General features: G+C 43.7%; 1 protein-coding gene across 1 annotated transcript; it reads left to right on the forward strand.

The window, feature by feature from the left end:
• Window positions 1-15,703: 15,703 nt before the first annotated feature.
• Window positions 15,704-26,454, forward strand: Ptger4 (prostaglandin E receptor 4). Its single transcript, XM_057789715.1, has 3 exons — window positions 15,704-16,212; window positions 16,661-17,583; window positions 24,675-26,454. The coding sequence occupies exons 2-3, from the start codon at window positions 16,708-16,710 to the stop codon at window positions 25,263-25,265; spliced, it is 1,467 nt and encodes a 488-aa protein (XP_057645698.1). The 5' UTR covers window positions 15,704-16,212; window positions 16,661-16,707; the 3' UTR covers window positions 25,266-26,454.
• The last annotated feature ends 522 nt before the right edge of the window (window positions 26,455-26,976 follow it).

The following is a 26,976-nucleotide window of genomic DNA, read 5'->3' on the forward strand; positions in this document are numbered from 1 at the left end:
ACGAGAGCTAGACATTTTTTAAAAATGTAATGTCTTTTTAAAGGGCAATGTATGGTATATGTCAAATTGACAAGCTGACAGTGAATACATTTTTTAAAAGTTCTTCTATAAGTATTTGAACAGTCAGCATTCCAAGTACTAAGGATATTTTTAAAATTTGAAATTAATAAAAGGCAAAAATCTACAAAAGCTTTTTGTAATTTTATTATAATTATGGCAATATTGATTTTCAGATTTTAATAAAATGAAAGAAGCATTTTACTAGATGTCTACTTTAATTAAATATTTTGATTAAATTTTTAAAAGATTATGAATTAGATACCAGGTAAATATTTCCTTAACAACTTCAATTAGAGCTTCATTTTGTTTAATGTTTACACTTTCTTTCCATGGCTGCTTTTCTTCCAAAAATAATAAAGGAAGTACCATAAATCCCTTTGACTATAAATTGTAGGAAGACTCCAAAACAAACCACGCAAACATGACAGATACAAGCAACTTTGACAAGTCCATTCTCCCGGGCTGCAGACACACAGCTTCTCTCATTCATTGCTCGCCATGCATGCACTGTGCGGCCCAAAGCTGCTTCCACTTCCTTTCAATGTGCTCGTTTTCTCCATTTGCATCATGTGTTCGTAATTACCCATCGATCTTCAATAACTATCTCCAGTTATTTTCTGCCTGAGCGTCTGTAGTCATTTTCATCCTCGGTTCATTTTCAGTGAATTCTGTCAGAATAAAAAGAAGCCCTGCAAGAATTTACTTCTGAATTGTGCTCCCCACTCTCTGAAATTCAAACTGGAGTCCCAGCCTCAGAACTTGACTATATGTAAAGAGAGACAAGGCTTTCCCAGGAGGGATCAAGGTGACATGTGTTAAGGTCAGCTCTAACTCAATGTCACTAAGATTCTCACAACAGGGAAGAGCCTCTGGGGGCACAGAAGCTACAGGCACACAGGAACATGTGGCAAGGAACAAAGAGCCTGGCCCACAAAGAGCACAGCAAGGAAATGTGTCTGAATCTAAACCTGCCAATACTTTGATTTAAGACTTGCAGCTTCTATAACGGTAAGAAAGTACATTTATTTTTATTTAAGCCATACCAGGTGTGGTATTTTGTTACTGCAGGACAAGCCGACCATGGAACCATGGAGAACCTTGCTCTGCTCTCCCACAGAGCTAATTCCATTGAGGCACAGCCTCGAGAATTCAGGTTTGTTTCTGCTGGCTCATTTTATGCCTTACTTTTCATGTCACGTTTCTTCTCTTTTCTAGTCAACCATACCAAAGATAAACACAAGGCTTTATAACAATAGCAAAGTAGATCAGTTGAGAAACACATGATTAATTGGTTTGACAATTGGTTTGCTTTTAACAAGAAGATGGCAGGAAGTGGGCTGGCCAAAACCAAGGATATAGGAAGAAACCTTATGGAAACAGGTTTTTGTGTTGCTCCCAACTTTGGTCCGAGAAGCTTCTTTTTACCCTGGGCAGTGGTTGATTCAGAGATTCATAACTGGTAACAGCATCTAGTCTAAGTACCAATGAGTGCTCAGCTGTGAATGATTGTCTGTGTCAGCCTTGCTCTATGGAGGGATCAGGCCACATGGTGGGAGAGGGGGTGGACAGAAGGGAAGAGCTGACAAATGGGGAAGGGAATTGTGAAGCTCTGATGGCTGGACGCAACGTGGCGATGGATGCAGCACTTGTGGTACCTCAACAAGATCAAACCCGTCCAAATCCCAGCACAGATGGGAGAGTAGCCCTGGAATCCCCACCCTTGGTGGAGTAAATTTTGGCAGCCAATAGTTGACGAGAGAGGGTCACTGTCCTTTAGGACTTGGTCATGGGGAGGTGGCCACGCCCCAGTGAGTAGCCCCACATTCCTTGCACTCACTGGACTCAAGGGGATATTGAGAACAACAACAAAGAGAGAACATGAAGTTAGAAAGAAATGGAATGGGGATGTTACCGGGGCAGCTGTGGATGGATGCGATCAAGATGGATGCGAAAATTTCAAAAAAATGAATGAAATATTTTAAAGGCAAAAAAATAAATAGAGTTAGGAGGAAACTTCTGTAGCTTGTGGGTGTGTTTCAGGCATTAACTGTGGTGGTGATTCCGTGGGTATTTGTCTTCAGAGTCATCATATTGTGGACAGTTCTCTTATATGTCAATCTTTATCTCAGTAAAGTTGCTTTGTTTTGCTTTGCTTTGCTTTGCTGTGGGTACTTTTCCTCGATGCTCACTTTATAATTTCACACATTTATATGATGTATTTAGAGCACATATACTCCCCACAACACCCTCCAGTTCCTCCCAACTCCTTCTCAGCTCCCTCACAACTTACCTCCAACTCCTCCCAGACCCCACCACCACAACTTCCTCCAAACTTCATGGCTTTTTCTTTTTCTCCTTTTTAAACAACCCACTGAGTTCAGTTAGTGCTTCCCATATGTGCATGGGTGTAGGACCACCCATGAAACCACAGGCAACCTACCATAAGCCAGTTTTCTTCAAAAACGGAGTTTAGTTTTTCAAAATTGAGTCTAACTAAGTAGCCCAGGTTAGCCTCAAACTTGAGAGGCTCCTGCCTTGGCCTCCGAGTACTGGCATGACAGGAGTATACCACCACACCCAGCACACAATACAGTCAAAAGGGTCTTTGTAGAAACATTTGTGGAACTCTGTAGGCTGCTTCCTCACCCTCCGCCGATGTCTCCCACCCTGAAACAAAATGGCTCCTTTCTCGCGAGGCCAGCAACTCAGTCATGCCTTCATAGCTGTCATAGTTCGCTTTCTATTGCTGTGATAAGGGCCGTGACCAAAAGCTACTCAAAAGGAAAGGGTTTGTTTATCTTACACTCCCACATCCTAGTCCATTATTGAGAGAATTCTGGGCAGGAACGGAGTTGGTCAGTGTTCAGGAACTGAAGCAGAGACGACGGAGGAATGCTACTTACTGACTTCCTGTTCTTATACAACCCAGGGACTCCTGCACAGAGGTGGCACTATCCGCTGTAGGCTCAGCCCTCCCATATTAATCACTAATGCAGAAGAGGCCCCATAGTTTTGTCTACACAGTCCAGTCTGCTGGGGACATTTCTCAGCTGAGGCTCTTTCTTCCCAGATGACGTGAAAGTCTCAAACTGACAAAAAATAAAATAAAATAAAATAAAACAGCCAGCTCAATAACCCAGACATCTGCCAGCCAGAGAAGGACACCAGCCTTAACTGCTGACACTTTTCTGTGAAATCCTCATAAAAGCTGCGTGGAATTGCTTAAACATTAGATAAGTACGATTCAGATTTATTTGTTCCTGAAACAATGTGCCAATCCCTGCAGTTGAAAATTAAACTATAATATATTTCCCCTTCTGCCTCACAAAGCAATGGTCTGTTTCCCCGGGGGATAATCAGAGGCCAAAGGGTGGGTAATTTGTCATAAGGGAGAAATGGGAGCATTGCCAAGAGTAACAAAGGAGCGATGATATGGTAGGTCTTGCTGCACTGGTTTAATTCAGGTAAAGCCGATAACTTCACTCCTGATTCTCAACGCAGGAGGTCAAGTTCAGTCTTCTCTCTCAGACGGCCAGTCAGATCCCAGAAGACATGCAGGAAGTAACTGGTACCACACCAATCATCTTTTATGACCAAGAACTGTATTCTTAGGAACTCCAAGACTAGTGTGTCACAGTCTGGCAGATTTAAGAATCTGTGATGTTTCATAGAGTCACACTAATTAGTGGAGGCCATACTAAAAGAAGTCAGGACAAGTTTCACACGAAAATAAATAGGCATTAAGGAAACCAAGCCATGTGTTTTCTAGGAGGAAATCATTTGTGGATTATATTTCACAAGCGGTATGTGTGTGTGTGCATGTGTGTGTGTGTATGTGTGTATGTGTGTGTGTGCACATGTGTACCCATGCATGTGTGTATGTACATATGTGCATGTGGGGGGTATAGAACTTTCTGTGCTCACTCTTACAATCATGTAGGACCTGAGTCTGTGTAGTGACTTGTTGGAGAGAGCAAATAGGAAGGAGATAATGGTGCGGATAAACAGGGGCGAGGCTCGTTCTAGTCTCATGTCTGTTGCTGTGATCAGACAAGGAAGAAGAACTTGCTCTGCTTACGACTCCGGGTTATAGACCAGTTGTTTCCAACCTGTGCACGGCGATCCCTTTGAAGGACACATATCAGACACTGTGTAGCAGATATTTATGTTAGAATTAACCCCAACAGCAAAACTACAGTTATGAAGTGGTAACAAAATTTTATGGTTGAGGATCACCATAACACAAGGAACTGTATTAAAGGTATCACAGTGTTAGGAAGGTTGATAACCCCTAGTCCAACATGTCTAGGAATTTAAGACAGGGACTTGAAACAGCTGTTTCAATTCAAGAGAAAAAAAAAAACAGCCAAGAGAAAAAAAACAAACAAAAAACAAAAAGGGTCAATGCCTGCATGTCTGCTTATGTTCCATCCACTCTCTACTCTCAAAACAGTCTCAGACCGAAAGCCCAAGGAATGGTGTCGCCCATAGTGGACTTAACCTTTCCACCTTAACCAATGTAATCAAGACACTCCCCCACAGACACGCCCACAGTCAGACCTAGACAGTCCTGAGCCTCTTCCCAACTGTCTCTAGGTTGTGTCACCTTTTCAATAAAACTATCACCGAGGTCACCCAACTTCTGCAACTGCTAAATTCGTTTTACAGCTTCAAACTTACACACATAGAAAGGGTGACTGGGGCCGTATAAACAAAATGAATCATATGAAAGTTACAGTAACATATGACACTTTGTACCTTCCTTCTTTCTACATTTTTATTCATTTGTTTTGTGTTTCTATTTTGTATGTGTCATATCACACATGTGGCAGTCGGAGGACAATGCTGGGGATCCCAGGGACCAAACTCAGGTTATTAGGTATATCAGTTGCATTCCTAGCTCTGTAATGAAATACCCTGGCAAAAAGCAAATTAGGAAAGAGCGAGTTTATCTTAGCTTCTGGTTCCAAAAGGGATATAGACCCCCACAGAAGAGAAGGCACAGCAGCAGGAGACCTGTGGTGAAACCAGCCTGGCAGATAAGGAACAGAGGATCACATTTCATGGGCACCTAGGAAGTAGGATGGCAGAACAGGAAGTAGGGTGATAGAACAGGAAGTAGGGCCAGGCTATAAAACCACAAAGCCTGTCCTTTGGTGAGAGTAGTTTATCCATCAAGGTTCTACCTGCTGGAAGAGTTCATAACCATCCCAAAGAGCCCCCACCAGCTAGGGACAAAATGCTCAAGCATAGGAGCCTGTGGAGGACAGTTTATATTCAAACCATAGCAGGGTTGGCGGCGGGTACTTCACCCTCCTGCTGGCCCACTTCATGTCTTTCAAGCGGACCACTGAAGTATTAACTGGTATCCTGAGAGACACTGCTTTGTGACAATATAAGCTGAAGCAAAGCATGGACAACACTTGTCCAAAGCTCTGAAAATTGTCCTCCTGGTCTGCTAATTGCATTTCTCAGAATCTATCTCAAGGAGCTAATCTTCTATAGGAGAGAACTCTATCAACCAAAGATGGCATTCCTGTAAAAAGAATCACAGAAGCTCCAATCATAGGGTCCTACCAACAGGACTCAACATGAGCTGAACAGATGTGTCAAAGTGGTCAGGGAAAGCCCACAAGGCCTCAACTCTACATGAAGAACTACAGGACACAAAGGGATGCTGAAAGTGGGAAAAACAGACTTCATCAGGGAAGAGCACATCAGTTGGTTACCCAATAGCAAAGGGTCAGCGCTGAAAACACACATACAGGAAACGTTGTACAGACTAAGCAGGTTATATTAAGAATATGTAACAGTAATCGATGAGAAAAGAGGTCAGAAATTTGAAAGTGAGAAAAGAGGAGTATGTGGGAGGGTTTGGAGGAAGAAAAGGGAAGGAGAGATTATATAATTATAATTTCAAAATTAAAAGAAATATAAAAATAGTAATTATAGTTGGTGAATTACTAGGTAATTTTAGCATTAACCTAAGGAGTCATTTATATAGGCTAAGATAAAACTAGAAAAACAAAAAAAAAGGGACCTAGTGAGGGAAAAGGAAAACACTGGAGGGCAGTGGGGGAGGAGGACAATTAAGAACAAAGTTTGGTGACACATATGAATTAAAATGCCACTCTGAAACCCATTGCTTTATATGCTAACCCAAAAATAAATTTTGAAAAATACAAAAACCAAAAAGCAAGTAAATGACTCACAGAATTCCCAAAGCAACTGGAGAGTAGCACTTTATATAAAAAAGTGTCTGGCAACATTCTATTTAAGCTGGGTGGCACAGATAGAGATATTTCTACCACTACTTTATCAAGCAACATACACATGCTAATGTGTAAATGCTATAGTTTATAGTACTCAATTACTGATACATCCCAGATGAGAAAAGCTTCACAAAACATTATCGAGATGAAGATGCTCATGTCAGAAAGATAATTTTTTTAATCGATAGAGTATACAGGTCATGTAGAAGGACTAACTTGACTAACAGGTATTATTCTCAAGATTCCAACCCAGGGGATTCCAGGCAAAATCCCTCTGAACTGGGAGTCAAGGTCAGTGGGGAAGCACTTGCCAGCATTGAAATCATGCTCAAAACTATATTAATTTCAAAAGGTTAAAAGTTCTCTTATTGAGAGCTTAAATGAGAAAAACAATTATCATTTATAATAATTTGTTATCCTTATAAACATAGTTCCAATATTTGTGAATGAAAGAAGCAGAAAGGAAACTATAGTTTCTTTTTATCATTTTCAAAGAGTCAACTTCCTGCAGTTAGGTAACTACTTTATTCATCAGGAAGTGTCTTACAAACTTAAGCCTTCCAACAAATAAGTAAACTCTATCAATAAATCTGAATAAGCCTTGAAAGGAGCAGTGAGATTATTGATTAGTAATGTCTCCAATGTGCACAGGAGGAATACAAAACTTAGATGATCGATTCCGCCCTCCATATCATCCCTGAGTTGATGCTAATTCGTCATGTCCATTCTTACTCTACCCCTCATAAAATAAGAATTAATGGCGAGGGAGTATAGAGATGAAGAGATGACTGAGTGGTTAAGGTTCTTTATTGCTCTTCTTATACTGTGTCCCAGAGTTTGGTTCCCTGCACGCACAGAGAAGCTGATAATCACCTCATAATCCCAGTTCCAGAGGACCCAGCACCCCTTCCGTCCCTTGCAGGCTCCCACACATATCTGGTGCAAATAAACTCACAAAGGTTCACACGTATACACATAAGTAAAAATTAAATACTTTGCTTTTAATTTTAAAAAAGAGTAAGTGGAAATTTTATTGCTGTATTTACATCTAGATGGAGATACAGGTGGCAAGCCTATTTTCTCTGAGAACCTAAATCTTAGTGGTCTGTGCACAGACTCATGGTATGTGTTAAAGTCATGAATAAGCAAACATGATCAGTTTAGTGATGATGAAAACAGGGAGGAGCTAGGGATACAGCTCCACTGGTCAAGTGTGTGCCTACCATGTACAAAGTCTTGGTTTTCATTCCCAGCATCACAGAGAGTTTATTTTATGTTACTGCTATTGGAGGTGGCTATGGCGATGACATTTGCTGACAGAGCAAGGAACCTAGAAGGTATGCCCCATAGAAACTAACAGCACAAGACTTTCAGGAAGTTAATCTATATAAAATTCACACAGCTAAGGATGGTTGAGGCTTGATGTCCCATTTCTTCCTGTAACAGCAATTAGGAAACCACTTTCTGGCCCCTTTCCTCCCACTGCCATCGGGAAGAATGTTTTCCTAAGGCTCAGTTTATATTCTGTGAAATTAAGGCTATACTGTTACTCACTCCATTTGTATATTCAATTAAGAAAAAGTTGAATGCTAAATGCAGTCCCAGAATATAGCCTGCACATGTGCAGTGAATCTCCATATTAACACTGGCAAAAGCATGAGTCCTTGTCACCAGACATGGGCCCGACTTATGCTGCAAAGTTGATTTTGGCTGTGTGCTTGTGAACAGAATAAACCCAAGAGTCACAAGGAAATCCAACTGTTTAATTGTTACAGAAATCGGTATCAACCCTGCCAGCAGTTTTGGAAGACGTAGCTTTCTGCACGTAAGACAATAAGTTAAAATACAAGGCCATCCCATCAAATTGAGGGCTTCGTGCCTCCTGTTTCCGGCAACAGCTTCTTGGGGACATAGAGATAATGGGTAGATAGCATGACTATGCCATTGCTGTCCACAAAAGTTTCACCTTTATTGGTTTAATGACATGCTGCGCTTTCCGTTTGCTTTGTCGTTGTTGTGTAATTTTTTTATGGATGGGTCCGAGGCGTTTAGGAGCAGGACAGCATCATCCAGTGACCAGTTGCACATACTCCCTGTCATAGCACTACGGAACTCCGTGACCTGAGGACAATTACTTAGGTCTTCTTTGTCACAATAGCCTCACTTGTGAAACAAGGGGAATGATTCAATAAGTACTTCACACATTTCCTGGTGCATGACTAGCGTTCCTTAAAGGTTAGTTGTGAAGACCATTCAGGAAGAGTTCTTGGTTAGCTGACTCGTGGTTCACTCCAGAGATGCTCGACTACTGAAGGATGACAGGAGCATCCCTGATGCAGAACATTTTCACCAGGGGAGAGCAGCATTGCAGGCAAGCTTCCATAGTGTCTGTTTTAATTGATTTTTATTGAGCTCTACATTTTTCTCTGCTCCCCTCCCTGCCTCTTCCCTCCCCTTCAACCCTCTCCCAAGGTCCCCATGCTCCCAGTTTACTCAGGAGATCTTGTCTATTTCTACGTCCCATGTAGATTAAATTTATATATGTCTCTCTTAGAGAGTCCTCATTGTTGTCTAGGTTCTCTGGGGTTATGATAAGTAGGCTAGTTTTCTTTGCTTTATGTTTTAAAACGACTTATGAGTGAGTACATGTGATAATTGTCTTTCTGGGTCTGAGTTACTCACTCAAAATGATGTTTTCTAGCTCCATTTGCCTGCAAAATTCAAGATGTCGTTATTTTTTCTGCTGTGTAGTACTCCATTGTGTAAATGTACCACATTTTCCTTATTCATTCCTCAATCAAGGGGCATTTAGGTTGTTTCCAGGTTCTGGTTCTGACAAACAAGGCTGCTATGAACATAGTTGAGCACATGTCCTTGTGGCACGATTGAGCATCCTTTGGATATATACTCAAAAGTTGTACTACTGGGTCTTGAGGAAGGTTGTTTCCTAATTTTCTGAGAAATCACCACACTTATATCCAAAGGGGTTGTACCAGCTTGCACTCCCACCAGCAGTGCAGAAGTGTTCCCTTTACCCCACAACCTCTCCAGCATAAGTTGTCAGCATTAGTGTTTTTGATCTTGGCCATTCTTTTAGGTGTCAGATGGAATCTCAGAGTTGTTTTGATTTGCATTTCTCTGATGACTAAGGATGTTGAGCATTTCCTTAAGTGTCTTTCAGCCATTTTAGATTCTTCTGTTGAGGGTTCTCTGTTTAGGTCTATACTCCATTTTTTTTGCATTAATTATCATTTTGATGACCAAATTCTTGAGTTCTTTGTATATTTTGGAAATCTGACCTCTGTCTGATGTGGGGTTAGTTACGATCTTTTCCCATTCTGTAGGCTAAGTTTTGAATTGTTGACAGTGTCCTTTGCTTTACAGAAGCTTTTCAGTTTCAGGAGGTCCCATTTATTCATTGTTTCTCTCAGTGTCTGTGCTGCTGGGGTTACATTTAGGAAGTGGTCTGCTATGCCAATGTGTTCAAGTGTACTTCCCACTTTCTCTTATAAGAGGTTCAGTGTGGCTGGCTTTATGTTGAGGTCTTTGATCCATTTGGACTTGAGTCTTATGTATGGTGATAGATATTCCATAGTGTTTTTAACTTGAATAGCTTCGCAAAGGCAATGATTTGCCAAGGATCCTAGAAGCAAACACCCCCACCACAACCTCCTGACAGCTCATTTGGGATTAGCTGCAAAGAACACATGCTTTCTGTTAATAAAAACATTCTTGAAGCCACTGAATCAGAAATCTTTCTCTCAAGGTGAATGTGTGGGTAAATGTACAAAAGAGCAAGCTGTAACTTGTAACTTATAACTCTTTTCATAAAAAACCATGTTAGAAAAGTAAGGTAACAGACTAGAGGAGCTAGCTCTCGGCCTTAGGCAGAGAAGCCCATTTTTGCAGCAAAGGTTAACTAGCGTAAAAACCCAAGGCTAGTCAAGGTTCTGAGAATAAGTATGCATCACCCCTTTCAAGAAAGATCAAGCAAGAGCAGAAAAACGGAAAAGCGAGATGATGCGGAGGAAGGCCTTGAACCATTGTCTCCTGGGTATAACACAGTCTATCTGCTACATCCCCAGTCTCATGGGCTGCACTTGACCGTCAAAGACAATGTGGGTTAACTGGATGTGGGTTAACATCCAGTTGTGTGTGTAAGAGGAAGCTGGAACGGGGCCTGGTTATTCCTGTCAGACACTGTCTCATCCACCTCACATCCTCCAGGAAGTTCTCATAAAGCCATGCAGTAATGCAGATATGAAAGTGGAAAGCCGTGGGCCATGATGAGCTACACATGACACTGGTGGTGGTGACCAGCTGGAGAGTTCCTGTATATCTTCTTTTTCCTTTTCTTTTTTTGAGATTATAATTTAATTCCAATATTTTTCCCTTCCCTTTTCTCCCTCCAAATCCTCCTTATACCTTTCACTGTTCTCCTTCAAATAATTGACTCTTTTGTCACTAATTGATATTGAATGCATATAATATATATGTATGTATATGATATATATACAATATATATATTCCTAAATATAACCTGTTCAGTCCACATAGTGTTACTTGGCACTGGACTACCAATTGGTGTGTCCTTCCCAGAGGAACACCACCTCTCCTGCTCCCAGTGTTTGTCAGTTGCTTATGGCTATGTAGGGTTAAGGCTTCATGGCTTTTCCCCATCCAGTTAGATGTCTATGATGTCATCCTTGTTCAGCTCATGTTTGCGCACATAATTCCATGTATAAATATATAGTTTTATTGAAGCTTTCTCATGTAGGCTGACGGTGCTCCCTCCAAGAGTCAAAAATCCCATAACAACAACTCAAACACCAGACAAGTTCTCTTTTGAGCTGTTAGCCAGGGCTGTCCAAGAGTCTCCCAAACCATAAAACCTTTTGCTGTTTAACTTGGTTACTCCCCCAGAAGTGGAGTAAGGTAAGTCCCCATTACTGTGTATCTTTTACAGGGTTATAAACAGAGATTTTGGAGAGAAATATAAACTGAAACGCAATGCAAAGCCCCTCCATCCTCTAGAAAAGAACCCTGAATTAATAATGTGTTACACTTCGTCCGGACCTTCAAATACAGGCAGCAACCTAAGGTTGCCACCGGCCTAAACCACAACAGAGGTGTGGCAGGAGTATTTGAAGGAAAACCAGAGGGGAATGAAGGAAGAGAAAGCCCGTGCTTTGAGAAGTGCAACTGCCGGAGCAGAAGACGGCCTGAAGCAATCACTCGGTGTGGTTTGTTGACACAGAAAGATAGTGGGGGAGTCAGTCATAGCACTGACATGTGTCATGGCTCCAGGCAATAGACTCAGCAAGGAGTTCACACTTAGAAAATGAAGACAATTGGGGGAGCACGCACTTGCAATGCACCACTAAAGAGGGGCAGCCACCATTAGGGCCACAGCCATACCCAGTGTCCAATCAGTGTCATTTTTGTAACGCACTGAACCCCCTGGAAGTCAACTGTGTCTAAAGAGACTGCATTGCCTGTGAGCCTGTTTTGAGTCACGAAAGGCAGACAAAAACAAACACAGCCAGTGCAGGCGTCCTGTTATTTTTAACTACATTAAAGTTAGCACTTGGGGAGTGCATTGAGAACTTATTAAAGAGTCAGGACCAGAGGCATCAGTGATGGCTCAGCGGGTAAGAACTCTTGCTTCTCCTCCAGTGGAGCAGCGTTTGGTTCCCAGCATCCATGTCAGGTGGCTCACAAAGACCTACTACTCCAGTTCTAGGGGTTAGCTAAAGCTTCTAACCTCCTCCAGTATTAGTGCATGCTCATAGTCGCCACACACACACACACACAGACATGTAGTTAAAAAATAATAAAATAACCATGCTTCTGTGAGTGTATAGATAACACAAATTGGACTTGTTTCTCTGTTGTCTCTTGTTTTATTTTTATTTTTACTCTTTGGGGCAGTCACAGACTGGACATGGAAGGACTAGGAAGTCATTATGATCGATGTGCATGATGTGAAATTCCCAGAGAATCAATAAAAATGTTATGTTGGAATAATAATAATAATATAAATTTAAAAGGAGGTTGGGGCACACCTGATTCCCCTTCCTGCCCAGAAGTCATTCCTTTCCTTTCTCCAATCCTGATGACTGAATTTGGCTTGTCCCACAGTCCCTTTCATCCAGAGACATCCAAACCTGTTCCTTCACAAGTTGGTTGAAGTGCACATGTGTGGCAGTGCACATGTGTGGCAGTCTTTGGGTTTAAATGGCTTTTCACTTTAAGTTATTTATTTGACAGAGTAGTCAGACAATTAACCAGAACAGGACAATCACACAATCAGTTCTTGAACTACTTCAACCCTTCAGGGAGGGTTTAATGACAGTTCCAAAGAACTGAAGCTTCAGTGCAGAGAGGTAGGGACGAGACAGAAACGGCGAGGGAAACAAAGAACAAAGATTAGAATAAAGATCTCGTCATTGAAATATACAAACAATAACAAAAATTACCCACATGATTATAGCAAGTCTTCCCTTTTGCAATGTGAGTTCCTGGCAGAATGTGAGGGAAACTGGACTCCACTGCCCCAGTTTCCCAAACCAAGGAAATAAAATGTTTCCCAAACTTCCAATTTCTCCCTTTCCAAGTACTAACCCGGCCTGTCCCTGCTTAGCTTCCTAAGCATAGATGTGTTGGAGGTCATTATGGCTGAAGACCAAACTTTTAATTTTTAATCTCTGAAGACTAACTTTATGTCCTAAGAATGGCTGGAGAAATGGCTTAGGGGACAAAACCACTTGCTGCTCTTGCAGAAGTCCCAGCATCCACATAGCAGCTCACAGCCTTTTTTCTGTAACACCAGGCTCAAGGGATTCAACAGTCTCTTCTGGTCTCCACAGGCAGCAAGTACACAAGCAAACATGCAAGCAAAACACTCAACACAGTGAAAATAAATAAATCTTAAAGAGGAAGAGCAGGCAACTCCTTAGAGTTACAGTACACCAGAAGTAGCATTGTACTTTTTAAAATAGTGGACCAAAGAAGGTGTAGATAAGCTTCATGGCATTTTGCTTTAGCTTTGAGAACTGGATTCTTATTTTCCATCATCTTAAAGATACTGGGAAGACAATTTAAAGGATTAGTAAGCAAATGCTTCAGTTGATAACAAATCTAGTAAGAGATACTGATTTTCTCAACATCGTACCTCAGGACACTTAATAATTGCTTTTTAGGTTTCTTAAAAAAAAAAAAAAAAAAAACAAGTTCTCATAATAAAGTCCAGATTGGCCTTGAACTCACAATTCTACTTTAGTTTCCCAAATTTTACAAATACAGGTCTGTACTGCAATGCCCAGCTTAATATACTCTCCATTGTGAAAAATTAATACCACCAATCTTTTTAAATCAAATTTTTCTTTGCAATTTCATAATTATATATAATGCATTCTTATTATTCTCTTCCCATACCCTCTTTTAGCTCCTATCTCTGTGTCTGTCCTCTTCCCCTCGTTACCAATCCCTTCCCAACCAATCCCTGTCCAAGATTTGTGAGTTTGGGCTTGCTTGGTGAACCATCTAGTTTAGCCAAAACCATCTGTGTAGACTGAAACTATCTGCCGTAGCCCAAACTACATGAATCTTAACTTTTTCATTTCAGAGACTTCGGGGGGGGGGGGAAGTATATTAACAGACTATGGGAAACGTCCTCTCTTCTCTTCATGTGTTTCCTGACAACCAGCTAACACGAGTAACTATCATGCAATGTGGTGAGGAACAGGGGTGCAGGGTACAGTTTCTGTCTTGTTATTCTTCTGCCGTTGATTTGTGTCCTGTGCTGACATCATTCTAGAGATTGCTATCCGAAGGACGCACAGACAACAGAAATGACTATACAGTGGTAACAGCACATGGAGAAAAAAATGAACCACCACCACTGATTATTCCATCAGCTAAGAATGCCTTCCCTTCTGATGTTCATGATGAAAAGGTTTACACACAGTTAATGCCATAATACTATGCCTACATTTCCTTATGCGAATAAACACAATTCTGGGTACTTTTATAGACTTAAATTAGCTAAAATCGGGTATGCTCTTTGTTTCTCTTATTTTTCATTTGTTACTGAGACTAGCTAAAGTATCAGATAAATTCTTAGCAGATTTTTTTTATTCATGAAGTGATACTTAAGATTCAACCCACCTAATTACTGTATAAGATGCTATGCATGCATGCAGGATAGAGGCTTTTCTAATAATTTGAATTGCTTGGAAAACTATATTGTGTAGTTTTTAGAGAGTAGGGTGAAGCGGTTTTAATTGGCCTTGGTGTTTTCCGATCTTAAATTCTGTTTCCTAGAAGAAAAGTAGATAATTAAGAAATGATTGCTCCTCATCAAATAAGCCGAACAAACTATAAACCAAAGAATAAGGAAAGACAAATAGACATTTTCTGAGTTAACAACGAGGCAAAGCCTGGAAAATCTGCTTATTTACTTATCAAACCTCGTCTCATCCTGCAAGTGAAGGCATCTACCAGAAAGCCAACAGGAAGGCGGAAGCTGCTCAGTCTACCCCTGTTTCAGAGCTCAGAAGTCCTCCTGAGGAAGAATGCTTTCCCAGTTAAACAATCGCTGGACCTCAACTAAAGTCTCAGGTGTACCTGCGGCCACCACTGTCTCTCCAAAGTCCCAAGGGCTCTCCCACCTAAGCCAGGAGAAGTTACAGTTTGGTGTCGCTCGCCTTCCTCCCCGCCCCCGCTTTGGTGCCCTACTGAGGGCAGCTAGGGCACTGCCAACTCCTTTTATGGTGAGAGGATGGATTCTTCGTCGTCTCCCCGCCCAAGCCTGGTACCTACCCACCCGTCCACCCACGCGTCTGCCAAGTCTCACCAGGAGCGTTCGGGCGTACACACCCACATACAGCCACACACCCACATATCCGCTCTGTCGCTCCCGGGTAGAGTCCTACAGCAATTGATAGCCCAAGACCCAGAAGCTCGGTCCGCGGGTGGAAGGTGAGAGAATTAATGCCCTCCATCCCGCAGAGCGACGTAGACCAGACGCTGGTCCCAACAGCATCCCCACTAAACGCTCAGCTTAGGGGTGGCAAAAGCGCGTGCAGGGACTTCCCTGGGGCTCGGCCCGGGTGCTCTCAGTATCTCTGAGAGAGGGAAAGCACTGGAGCCACCTCCGCAGCACGGTGGCACCCCCTCGGGTCCCTGCAGACCTCCCCAGGCTTTCCGCTCCGCCCTCTATCACCAGACTCCCGGGCGGTGCCATAGGAAGACTCGCTCCGCCCTTTCCGTGTCAGCCAATGGGCGCCCGGGCCGCGCGCTGACTGTCTCCGCCCTTCGCCAGAGAAACTTGCGGGGAGGAGAAAAGTTTGTACAGAGTCACGAAAGGCGAGAGCCAAGCTCGAAACCCGGCAGCGGGAGAGGAAGATGAGCAGCCCCAGATCAGAGCCCCAGGCCCAAGGGACCCAGCGCCGCCACCAGAGCACAAGGAGCGGCCTCAACGGCAGCCGCCTTCTCCGGTAGCTGTCCCTTCACGCCGCGGCTGGGGAGGAGGGAACCCGGACCTACGTTCCCTTCCACCTGCGCGCGTGGCGGCACACCTGGACGCTGACCTCCCGCACCACACCTGCGGGCTCTGCAAAGCTGAGACTCGCCCTGGGAGAGGTAAATCAAACAAGAAAGCCAAGACCCGTCTTCAACTGAGCCTCGCTTGCTTTCTAAGCTTTTTGAAAGCCCTGACCTCAGTTCCGGAAAGTTGGTAGACCAGGTTCGGAGGAGGGCAAAGGCTTGACAAGTTCCGCACTGAGCGGGAAGAAACTGATGGCTGAGGTTAGAGGAAGGTCCAGATCGTCTGCGGCCTGAGCCTTGGGAAGCACCAGCTCCTAAACCCACCCTACAGGTAAGTTGGGATGAACGTTTTTGCATGGATGACACAGGAGCCATGCTCTTTTGGGGAACCAAAGAATAGAATGTGCTTCCCAAATCGTCCATAACTTGTTACAATGAGAATTTTATCGACTCCGTCAGCAATAGCACTAGCAAGTCACTTTTCTCTTGAGAAGGGTCTTACTCATCTTGGCGATGGAATGAGTTGGGAGTGGGGGCGGTAGGCGGGAAAGGCAGTTATCAGTTTATAAATATTAATGTCAGCAGAGTGGTGCTCTTGGCAGTACGCATTCAGAGCTTGGGGATTTGAGTAGCCACAGTTAGTAAGTGGCTACAGATCAGAAAGTCGGATCCGGTTGCTCTCCTTTGTCTCATCGACACAGCATTTTTAGCCATGGGTCGAACACCTTGCAAGTGGTAAACGGCTCACCTCTCCCTTTCCTGTCTTTCACCATCTCCAGATCGAACCGTGAGCTCCAAAGCTGTGAACAGTATACTGACCACCAGCATGTCCACTCCTGGGGTCAATGCGTCTTTCTCCTCCGCTTCGGAGAGGCTGAACAGCCCAGTGACCATTCCGGCAGTGATGTTCATCTTCGGGGTCGTGGGCAACCTGGTGGCCATCATAGTGCTGTGCAAGTCGCGCAAGGAGCAGAAGGAGACGACCTTCTACACTCTCGTATGTGGGCTGGCTGTCACTGACCTACTAGGCACGTTGCTGGTAAGCCCAGTGACCATCGCCACATACATGAAGGGCCAATGGCCCGGGGACCAGGCATTGTGTGACTACAGCACCTTCATCCTACTCTTCTTTGGCCTGTCGGGTCTCAGCATCATCTGTGCCATGAGCATTGAGCGCTACCTGGCCATCAACCACGCCTACTTCTACAGCCACTATGTGGACAAGCGGCTGGCCGGCCTCACACTCTTCGCGGTCTATGCATCCAACGTGCTGTTCTGCGCACTGCCTAACATGGGCCTGGGCAGGTCTGAGCGACAGTACCCTGGCACCTGGTGCTTCATCGACTGGACCAGCAACGTGACGGCCTATGCCGCCTTCTCTTACATGTACGCGGGCTTCAGCTCCTTCCTCATCCTAGCCACCGTGCTCTGTAATGTGCTCGTGTGCGGCGCGCTGCTCCGCATGCACCGCCAGTTCATGCGCCGCACCTCGCTGGGCACCGAGCAGCACCACGCGACCGCCGCCGCAGCAGTGGCTTCGGCGGCCGGTCGGGGCCACGCGGGTGCCTCCCCAGCCCTGCAGCGCCTCAGCGACTTTCGCCGCCGCAGGAGCTTCCGGCGCATCGCGGGCGCGGAGATCCAGATGGTCATCTTACTCATCGCCACCTCCCTGGTGGTGCTCATCTGTTCCATTCCGCTGGTGGTGAGTGTCTGGGGCTGGGGTCCACTCGGTCCTTCTCCTGCGTCCACTTCTCTCCCCTCGCTCCCCGCTTTCTTCCTGAGTCCTTGGCGGGGACAAGTTTCCTCCAGGTCTGGACTGGGACCTGCTCATGGCTTCCCTAGTAGACCCAGGCTTTTCTTCTAAGTCCTGAACCTAAGGACTTGGCGGGTGATTTCCCCCGAGGTCCCCTGAGATTCTTTCCCCGAAAGCATGGGTTCTGAGGTCCCCTGGACAGCCCCCTGCGCTCCCCTCACAGCCTGTTGTTTTGCTTTGTGTCTTCCCAGAACACTCACTTGCAGGCTCAGTCAGATGGAGGTGGGTACAACTCACTGTAGGGTTACTTACTCTAGCGCTCCACTCTGTGGCCCCCAGAACATTGCAACCCAGGGGTGATAAGCCCTGTTGAATTCATCCCTTAGGGGAATTGTGGGTTTGGGTGTTTTGATTTCTGTGGGCCTTTTGGTCTTTCCTAGATTATGCAGCATTTTAAAGTCAGAATAGATGAGATGCTTTTTAGTTTAAAAGCCAGACGGAAGAGAAAGAGTGACTTGTTTAGAATAGTCTTGCAGACACGTTCAAGCTGCTCGCTGCTCCCCACTCCCCTCCCTCAGTGCCTCCGCACCCATCCACCCCCGCCCCTACAGACACACACAAAACCATGTCATGCTTGAGAAGACACTGGAACAGGGTAACGTCCAAATTCAAGTTCCTTATTCTTTTTGCAAGCCAGCCAAGAGAACACGGTGCAGTTGGGACGTATGGACAAGTTGATGTGATCGGGCTGGCGTTGTATTTTAATTCTCAATGACCAGGAGAGGTCCGGTTTCTCCTTTCTACAAATGGTTTCCTTTAGGCCACCAGACTCCTGTCCCCACTACTGTCATACTATAGTCACTTCTAATTTGGGCTTTTGTGGAGAAAGTGTCCGTTGGTGCTTTGGTGCATTTCATCTTTGAAGCAACACACTCTTTGAAATTGCCTTCTGTAGCACTTACAATATAAACAGAGAGAGGTAGATGCCTCTTAAGGTCTCTGCTTTTACCTGTCCTTGGTAGAATGCACTAGAAACAGGTCAGTGGTAGAACATGATTCTTCGTCTAGAATTTATCTTGTTTTAAGCTCTGTCTCTCCAAATACTGCATTCCTGGAAATTCTAAACCACCTATTCAAAAAGAAATTACTATCTATGTTTACTGGAACCAAGTGGAAATAAATTTAATGGGCTATTATTCTTTTCTTTCGCTCATTAATACTACTAGGGATCTCTGATATAAAGTATTTTTATCTCTCACCAAAGTGACTGTAAATGGGAGAAACTTTGTGGTGGCTGAGAGCCAGCATACAGTAGCTTCTTGCCAATCTGTATAAACAGAAGTCAATATGACTGGCCAGCAGGCCTGCAAGCCATCCCAGAACCTAATGTAATTTACAGAGTTAAGTCACACTTCAGCCACATAAATATATTTTACTGTCTGCAGTGTCAACCCAAAATAAAGTGAGAGCTGGAAGGGAAGAACCCTGCTTCTGCCTCCAGCCTCTCTGCCTCCTACTTCACGGGACGGTAAATGACCAAGTGAGCGGTTGTAATTCACAGGACGTCCACTTCATGGAACTGAGGAATGGAGCTAGGCCATTAGTAACCACACACATACTTTCTAAAGGTTTTGGTTACAAGTGAGCATGTCACGCTACTGATTCACATGAAGCTACCCATAAAGTGTTCTCTGTCATCCGCAGAGGCATACAGAACTAATTACACGGGCTGACACGGCCCTCAGGTTCAGGGCCATCTATGACAAAGCGTGAGGACCTGGAGCTATATTTATGGCTGGCAGGTTAATTACATTTTAGTGAATGAAAAATACCGTCCAGTCTAAAGGAAGTCAGAACTAGGTATGGATGTTAAGTCATCTCTATTTCAAAGCTGGGACTGACTCAGCTAAGCTCAGCTAAGGGCTGCTGCTGTCGGTCAAGAGCCCGAATGCTTTTGTGAGAAAGAACTAATCAGGAAATAAGAGCAGCTTCCGATTCTAGCCTTGTGTTTGAGCTACAAAAAAAAAAAAAAAAAAAAAATCTTTTTCAGAGGCCAGTTTAAATTAAAATCTGTGGCAAGTGATGGGAAGCCATAGAACCCACATACTCACCCACGATTCAGTAATTATTGGAATAATCAAAAGAAACTTTCAGTTACCATCTTTCTTGGCTTATTGTACAGCTCCGCCCCCAGGTTTCAGAGAAGAAATGAGATTCAAGCTCTGGGAGCTCCCTGCCGGCGAAAGCGGCTGGGCATACTTTCAGCCCGAAACGGAAGATGAAGCACCTGCTTTTAACATTATTGAATAAAATTGAGTGCTAATTCCATTGGAGGAAATGAAGCCCTCTGGGTCATTTTCAGTGCTTTCAAGAGGCTACCTGGCCGAGCAAGCACAGCTTGCTTGGACTTTGAGAGAGCTACAAACAATACAGACGGAAGGCAAAGCAGGCAAGAGTCTGCCTTTTGGACCCGTGGGAAGAGGCCAGATTAGCTCTTACAACATCCATTTAATATGAAAAGCAAATTTTAATTTGTTGTACAATATGGAGCCTTGATGGATGTGCCAAACCTGCGAAGTTCTCCGTAGGTCACAATCAGTGAGCAGAGGAAGCGCGGGCACACTCCTGTGCAGCACAAACAACATTTGGTCGGAATATGGGTTTTGTCATTTTGTCCTTTCTGCTATTTATAACTTGTCGTGGGGTTGGGTTTGTTTTGTTTTTGCAAAGCAGGAGAAGCTAAAGAAACGAAAGTACATGCTTAAGATAAATATCTTGCATTCTGTAGGAACATGCCATCAAAACTAGATCGATTTCTGGTACTTCATTTTGCAGTTCTAATACTAATGTTGAGATAACAGTTCTAATCAGATCCTTTGCCTCGGGGCTAAAGAGCTAGGGTGTCGGGTTTGGAAGGACATTTCCCTCCACACAAAGGCAAGCCACGGGCATATTTATTGCTTATTTGTTCCTTTTCATTCTTCTTCCTCTGAGTTACCAGTACTATGGCAAATTAATCATCTGTCTTGGTCAGGTAAATTTACGTCCTTAGGGAAACAGTTTCCTGTGTTTCTTTCTCTGCTTACTGTAAACAAGTTGTTGCAATAAAGGCATCCACAACAGCTTATAAAAGCAGATAAAACTGTAAGCAGGAACTGGAAGGGGGCCCACTAAATGATCATATGAACAAAAAGCACATGCACAGGTAAAATTGATTAATTTAGATGCCACTATAGTGAAATCAAAGACATTTGATCTCCTTCCTAATAAATGCAGCTAATTTTTTAAAAGAACTTCCTAGAAGCAATTTTTGAGTCACAGCTTGAAATGGCAGGCCTTTTAGAAGTGCTGGGATGACTGCAGAATAGCACATAAAAACAATTTCCCAAATCCCAACAGCTCATTGCAATCTTCTCAGTGAAGCTTCCTCCCACTCAGCACCTCAGGTTCCCCAGGCACCGATGAAGAACAGCAACTAACTGAGTGGCTGGGAGTGCCTCCTTCTTCAGTTCTTCTGATCAGCTTTACTGACATCTCAAGCTTTGGTTTTATTAAACATTTATAACATGACATTTTTCTCCCCTAGAGCTAAAGTGTTGAAGCTGTGAATTAGGAGGAAAAGAAGAACTTTTACAATGTAGATATGAGCCACGAGGGATGAAGTAACTTGCACACAGTGAATGGCCAGTGAGTGAGCTAGAAGGAACACAAAATACAGACTCTTATACCGCCACTCAGTCAAGAACATTTATTTCCCCCCTGTCTTTAAAGGGGGGGGGGAGTAAGAACTTCTAGTAGCTGCTGCGTCAATTCTGAACTCTTCACAAGGCCATGAGATAACAGGGTTCACAGAGACAATTCCATTCATGTGCTTGGAACAGAACAAGTAGCCTGCATGCTCAGATCCAGTTACAGAGCTTGCCATTTACTGGATCGCATCTCAATTCAGACAACTAATTATTGCGCTGGTCTAGTCAAGAGTCCAACATTCTCAGAAACAGACTATTAAGTGGGAAGTACATGTTTTAATAGCAGCCACGGACTATATCCCAAAGCTACCTTTTACCTGAGCTATCAGGTAGCCCAGAGTGGCCATGTTTCCACATCTATAGTCAAAGGAAAGTAGTAAATGACAAAACAAATGTTAAATCCCAGGCCCTATACTAAGCACTTTAAGAATTTACGTACAGCCCGAACCAGTGGTGCTCGCCTTTCATCCCAGCACTAGGTAAGCAGAGGCAGGCAGAGTGGGTTCAAGATCAGCCAGTTTCAGGCCATCCTGGGCTACAAAAAGGGGCCCTAACCTTCATGCACAAATGGTAAAGGCCACAGCCAAAATATGGAGTCGTTCGTTTGGTAGCAAATCATGGGCATTCACCACGCTATCCTATGCCCTCCCATTAGCTTTCCTGCCGTCACCTTCTAGTTTTTAGCGCGGCCTCTCCCAGATCTGTTTTGGTGCTCCTAAGCTGAGTGTCTGGTCCATCTTCAGCAGTTCAGAATCCTGGAGTCACCGCCAATAGCAGGCACAAGTTACAGCCAACCAAGTCTGCAGTCGCTTATCGTCAAAAGGCAAGAAAGTTAGGGGCCTTGTTTGTATCCAGTAAGGTTTCCAGAATTTTCCCTCGCTCTGACTCAGACGTTCTGTTTTATCAGCAACACATGCTGCCATAACTGCAGACTGCCAAAACTTATTTATTTATATAACATCTAGGGCTTGCTGGAGAAGGAGCATAGAAAAGTGCTGCCGTGGGTATTCCTGTCAAGCCTGTCGCTGCTCTTTAGGGACAGGAAAGCAAGAGGTCTTTCTGTGTTTTGCTTTATGTTGGGTTTTTTATTTGGTTTTGTTTTGGGTTTTGTTGGTGGTGGTGGTGGTTGGTGTTTTAACACAGGGTTTCTCTGTGTAGCTCTGTCTGTCCTGGGACTCATTCTGTAGGGCTAGTGGTGGCTTCTAAAGTGAAACCAGAGCTGCTGTGTTTTTTCAAGTGCTTTTAAATGCCTCAGGTTTTGTTTTTGCTCCTTTTTCCTTACTCTACTCAAAACTAAACTGAGACTAGGAGGCAAAGTCAAGCCCATCCATTTGGGTTCTCTGCAAATAATTGGATTGGCTTCTGAGAATTTTTATATGAATTTAGAATTGGGGTGTATGTACTGAATTTATTCTGAAGCTTTGGGAACTAAGCCTGAGGCTTATGCATGCTAGCCAAGTGCTCTCACCCTGCACCTCCCCTAGCCCAGAACATTGTGCTTTATACTTCGCTCTTCTCCATATGCTGCCCCTGAATGGCACTAAGTGATGAGATCCAGGGACCTGTGATAATGTAAGCACCCCGCAGTCCCCATAGAACTCTAAATAGAACTTTAAAAAATTACAGCTTCTTTCATTCCCTTCTGCGGTAGTCAGATTCAATTATGGCTGCAGATAAAATGAAATACAAAGGTGCTTTCTCCCTTGCTCTTTGTTAGTTTTGATAATAAAAACACCATTAATTTTTCACAACATTGACTTTTTTAAATATCACAGAAATCTGGAAACAAAATGTGAATTGCTTTAAGTAACTACAGCTTTTTTGTTTGTTTGTTTGTTTGTTTTAACTGTTCAGAAATTTCCTCTTTTCAGGGGTAACTGTGTTCCCTTTGAGGTTGTGGAGAGCCAACCAACAGAAAATACATGTTAATGTTAATATATAATATATATAATAAATGATAATACATGATATATAATATATTATGCATATATACATGAAATTCAAAGTCCAAACTTGACAAAACTATTCTGAAAGCTTCTTGTAAAGTACCTGTGCAAAATGCATCCGAGAGATGCTAGGTACTAGCCGCTCCAAAGTAGAGCAACACTGCCCTCTAGAGGTTGAAGTGTCAGGTTCCCATAAACCCTGCCACAGACCGGGCTTGCTGTTAACAGGCATCACTCCCTTCATCTTTGAAACATAAAGTACAGTGTGAGTAAAATACAGACCGCAATATTTTCTAGTGATGACATCACTACTAAGAATAAATTTTAAACGTAAATCCAGCCTGGGAGAACGAATAACGGCACGTGAAATCCATCTGGAGACTAGAGCCCAGAACAGACCCGATTATCAATAGGATAGGAGAGAACTTGAAAAGTCCAGTACTTTTCAAGTCTCTAGTTTATGCCTGTTTATCCCAGCACTTGGGAAGTTGAGGCAAGGATAGCCAGAATGGCAAAAATTACCCTGCCTCAACCACACACGCATGCACGCACGCACACACGCACCCGTGCACGCACAACCTTCCAGGACCAGGTAACAAGCATCAGTTGGAAAAGGAGGAACTCGCCCAGCTACCATGGATCACTAAGGACTTTAGTAAAGTGTCTGGAAGAAGGAAACCAAGACACATTTTTTGCGTGCTTGTTTTTGAGGCTTTCGAAGCAGAGGGGTAGGTTCTCAATAGAGTAGTCGAAGAGTCTCTGAATTCAGCTGAATCCTATCTGGGAGATTCACAAAACTATAGCTCATGGGGAGCTATGGGAGGCTTTTTTTAGCAGCCAAACTGCATAAAGGACATATACTTCAGAAATAATCTGGGGCAGTATGGAGGAGGGATTGCAGGGGAAAATGTTATTTGGTTGGTTACTGCAATGTTATCTTCCATGAGAAATGCTGTTGAGGAAATGGATTAGAAAAAAGTCTGGATTCAAAACACAGCAACACCAGATTATTATGGAGAGCAGGGAGTGCCACAGAGGAAAACTACGCTCTGGCCCATTCTGGCTAACAGGAGACACTGATATTGGTTCAAAAATATGAAGTATTTTCTCTTAATGTAAAGGCATGGGCGCGTCGGTAATTTTGTAATGATTACATGGTTAATTGACTTACAAAGTCTCTTTTAAAATATATAGTAACTGACTTGTGTAAACTGCCGTTGGAAAATAGCCATTACCACGTAATAGCAGCTACATCACGTCACTGCAAAGGTAAATGCAGCACTTAAAAGTGTTTTGCCAAATTGCTTAATTATAAAATCTCAACGTGGGCCTCTCGTTTGTGCAGGTGCGAGTGTTTATCAACCAGTTATATCAGCCAAGTGTGGTGAAAGACATCAGCAGAAACCCCGACTTGCAAGCCATCAGAATCGCTTCCGTGAACCCCATTCTGGACCCCTGGATCTACATCCTTCTGCGGAAGACTGTACTCAGTAAAGCCATCGAGAAGATCAAGTGCCTCTTCTGCCGCATAGGTGGGTCCGGCAGAGATGGGTCAACGCAGCACTGCTCAGAGAGTCGGAGGACATCTTCGGCCATGTCCAGCCACTCCCGCTCCTTCCTCTCCCGGGAGCTGAGGGAGATCAGCAGCACATCTCAGACTCTCCTGTACCTACCAGACCTAAGCGAAAGCAACCTAGGAGGCAGGAATTTGCTTCCGGGAGTGCATGGCGTGGGCCTGACCCAAGCAGACACCACCTCGCTGAGAACTTTGCGAATATCAGAGACCTCAGACTCCTCCCAGGGCCAGGACTCAGAGAGCGTCTTGTTGGTGGATGAGGTTGGTGGGAGTGGCAGGGAGGAGCCTGCCTCTAAAGGAAACTCTCTGCAAGTCACGTTCCCCAGTGAAACGCTGAACTTATCTGAAAAATGTATATAGTAGCTACAGGGGTTGGGGGAGCACTGTTTGCGGAACTTTACAAAGTCCTGTGCAATAGACTTACACGTGTTTAGCTGTGCTCGGAAGGGCTGTCTCTGTCCGCGACTCCTAACACAGAACATTCGAGTTTGAGTGCTCTTCGTTCAGTGCGGCCAGCGAGCCCCTTGAGTGCCAAGGCCTGATGCACACTGGCCCTCACTCTGATGTGACTCAAGATCGCAGCGGCTGCAGCTGGCCACCTTTTTCTGCTGGATAGAAAGATGGCAGAAGCTATGCTACTTTCAGAACATCAGAACTTTGGATTTGGCACCTACCGGAGGTCCGGATACTGGAAGGGCTCTACCCCAAACTCAAAGGACTATTTTACAGCCGATTTAAGTGTCTCACTAAAGCATGAAATGTGAATTTTTATTGTTAGAAATATAATTTAAGGTATTTATGTTCTTCTCTGTGAGAAGGTTTATTGTTAATACAAGGTATAAAAAAATTATGATACGCCCTCTCCTGCCAGTATAACCAGCTAATATTGTCAATGTTATTTTTTTTTCCATAAACAAGTCAGGCCAAAGTATTGAAAACAGAATGAAACTATTATCTATAAAATAGATATAAATTTTTAAAAGAGTTTAGCATAATCAAAGGAAAAGATTATTTAAGATGTGAAAATTAAACAACCTAAAATATATTTTCCAAGATATATATAAGAAAAATTAGAAATATAATATTACATTTATTTATCCAGAAAACTGTGATTTCAGGAGTACCTAACATTGCTGGTAAATATTTTCAACCTTTGCCCCACTAATTGGTATTTTTAAAGATGTAACATACTTTTTTAAAGTCTCTGGCTGCCCATAACTGAAGTGTGTAGTATAAAAAGTCTAAGTGGCTTGTTCTGTCCTGAAAGTGTTTGTAGTTTTACTTGCCAACAGAATGTCTGACAGCGTCCTTTCCAATCTAAAGAGGAAGATGGCGCTCTGGCGTGGTTTCCACTCTGTTGTGTGTGTCGACAGAAACTGACAGTTTTGTGTGACACCCAGGAATGCTGTGCCTCTGCTCAGAGGCGCTTTCTCCGAGAAATACTAAGCATGTTTTGTTAATGTGTTCTTGTGAATTGCTTGGTTGTGACCGACTTCTGAGCCTGACACTGAGGAGGGTATAAAGAGCAGCTGAACCGACTGAAATTATTCCGGAGATTACAATAAATAATTGTATTGATCTGCATTCCACAGCCTCAATTTGGGAAACGGTGTATGGGTTTTTTTGCTGCTGTTTTGTTTTGGGGTGTCTTCTATATCCTTTTAAAATGAAAGGGTTCTTGTTGTTTGTTTTTGTTTTGTCTGAAGCTTGAAGACACTTTTATTAGATTTTGAAGAAAAACTCCAAGGCAGCAAGTTGTCAATCTTACCAGCTGCCTAGAGGAGGACAGAAGAGAGAAGGGGCCACAGCATCTCAGCTGAGTGGGCATGGAGGTCAGCCACAAGGCAGGCAGCAGTCACACAGTAGAAAGTAGCGCTTTCGAAAGGGAGCCCAGTGCACCAGAAAATGCACACTCGGGCTCTGGCTAGCCTCTGAAAGAACGAGACAGAGAAGACGAAAAAGGAAAAGTCACGTCTCTCTGCGTGAGGATTTCAACAGGTGGGCAGACCCGGCAGAAGCTCGTGGCAGCCAAGAGTCAATTTCACACAGGGAGGGAATGCACAGAAGTGCG

This window comes from Chionomys nivalis, chromosome 15 (genome assembly GCF_950005125.1).
Source record: "Chionomys nivalis chromosome 15, mChiNiv1.1, whole genome shotgun sequence".
Lineage (NCBI taxonomy): Eukaryota > Metazoa > Chordata > Mammalia > Rodentia > Cricetidae > Chionomys > Chionomys nivalis.

What these genes read in the sequence shown, in the direction of transcription:
- Ptger4 (XM_057789715.1), top strand. Translation starts at nt 16,708, where the DNA reads ATGTCCACTCCTGGGGTCAATGCGTCTTTCTCCTCCGCTTCGGAGAGG. An exon ending in TCTGTTCCATTCCGCTGGTG is followed by an intron (nt 17,584 to 24,674) that starts GTGAGTGTCTGG and finishes TCGTTTGTGCAG; the next exon opens with GTGCGAGTGTTTATCAACCA.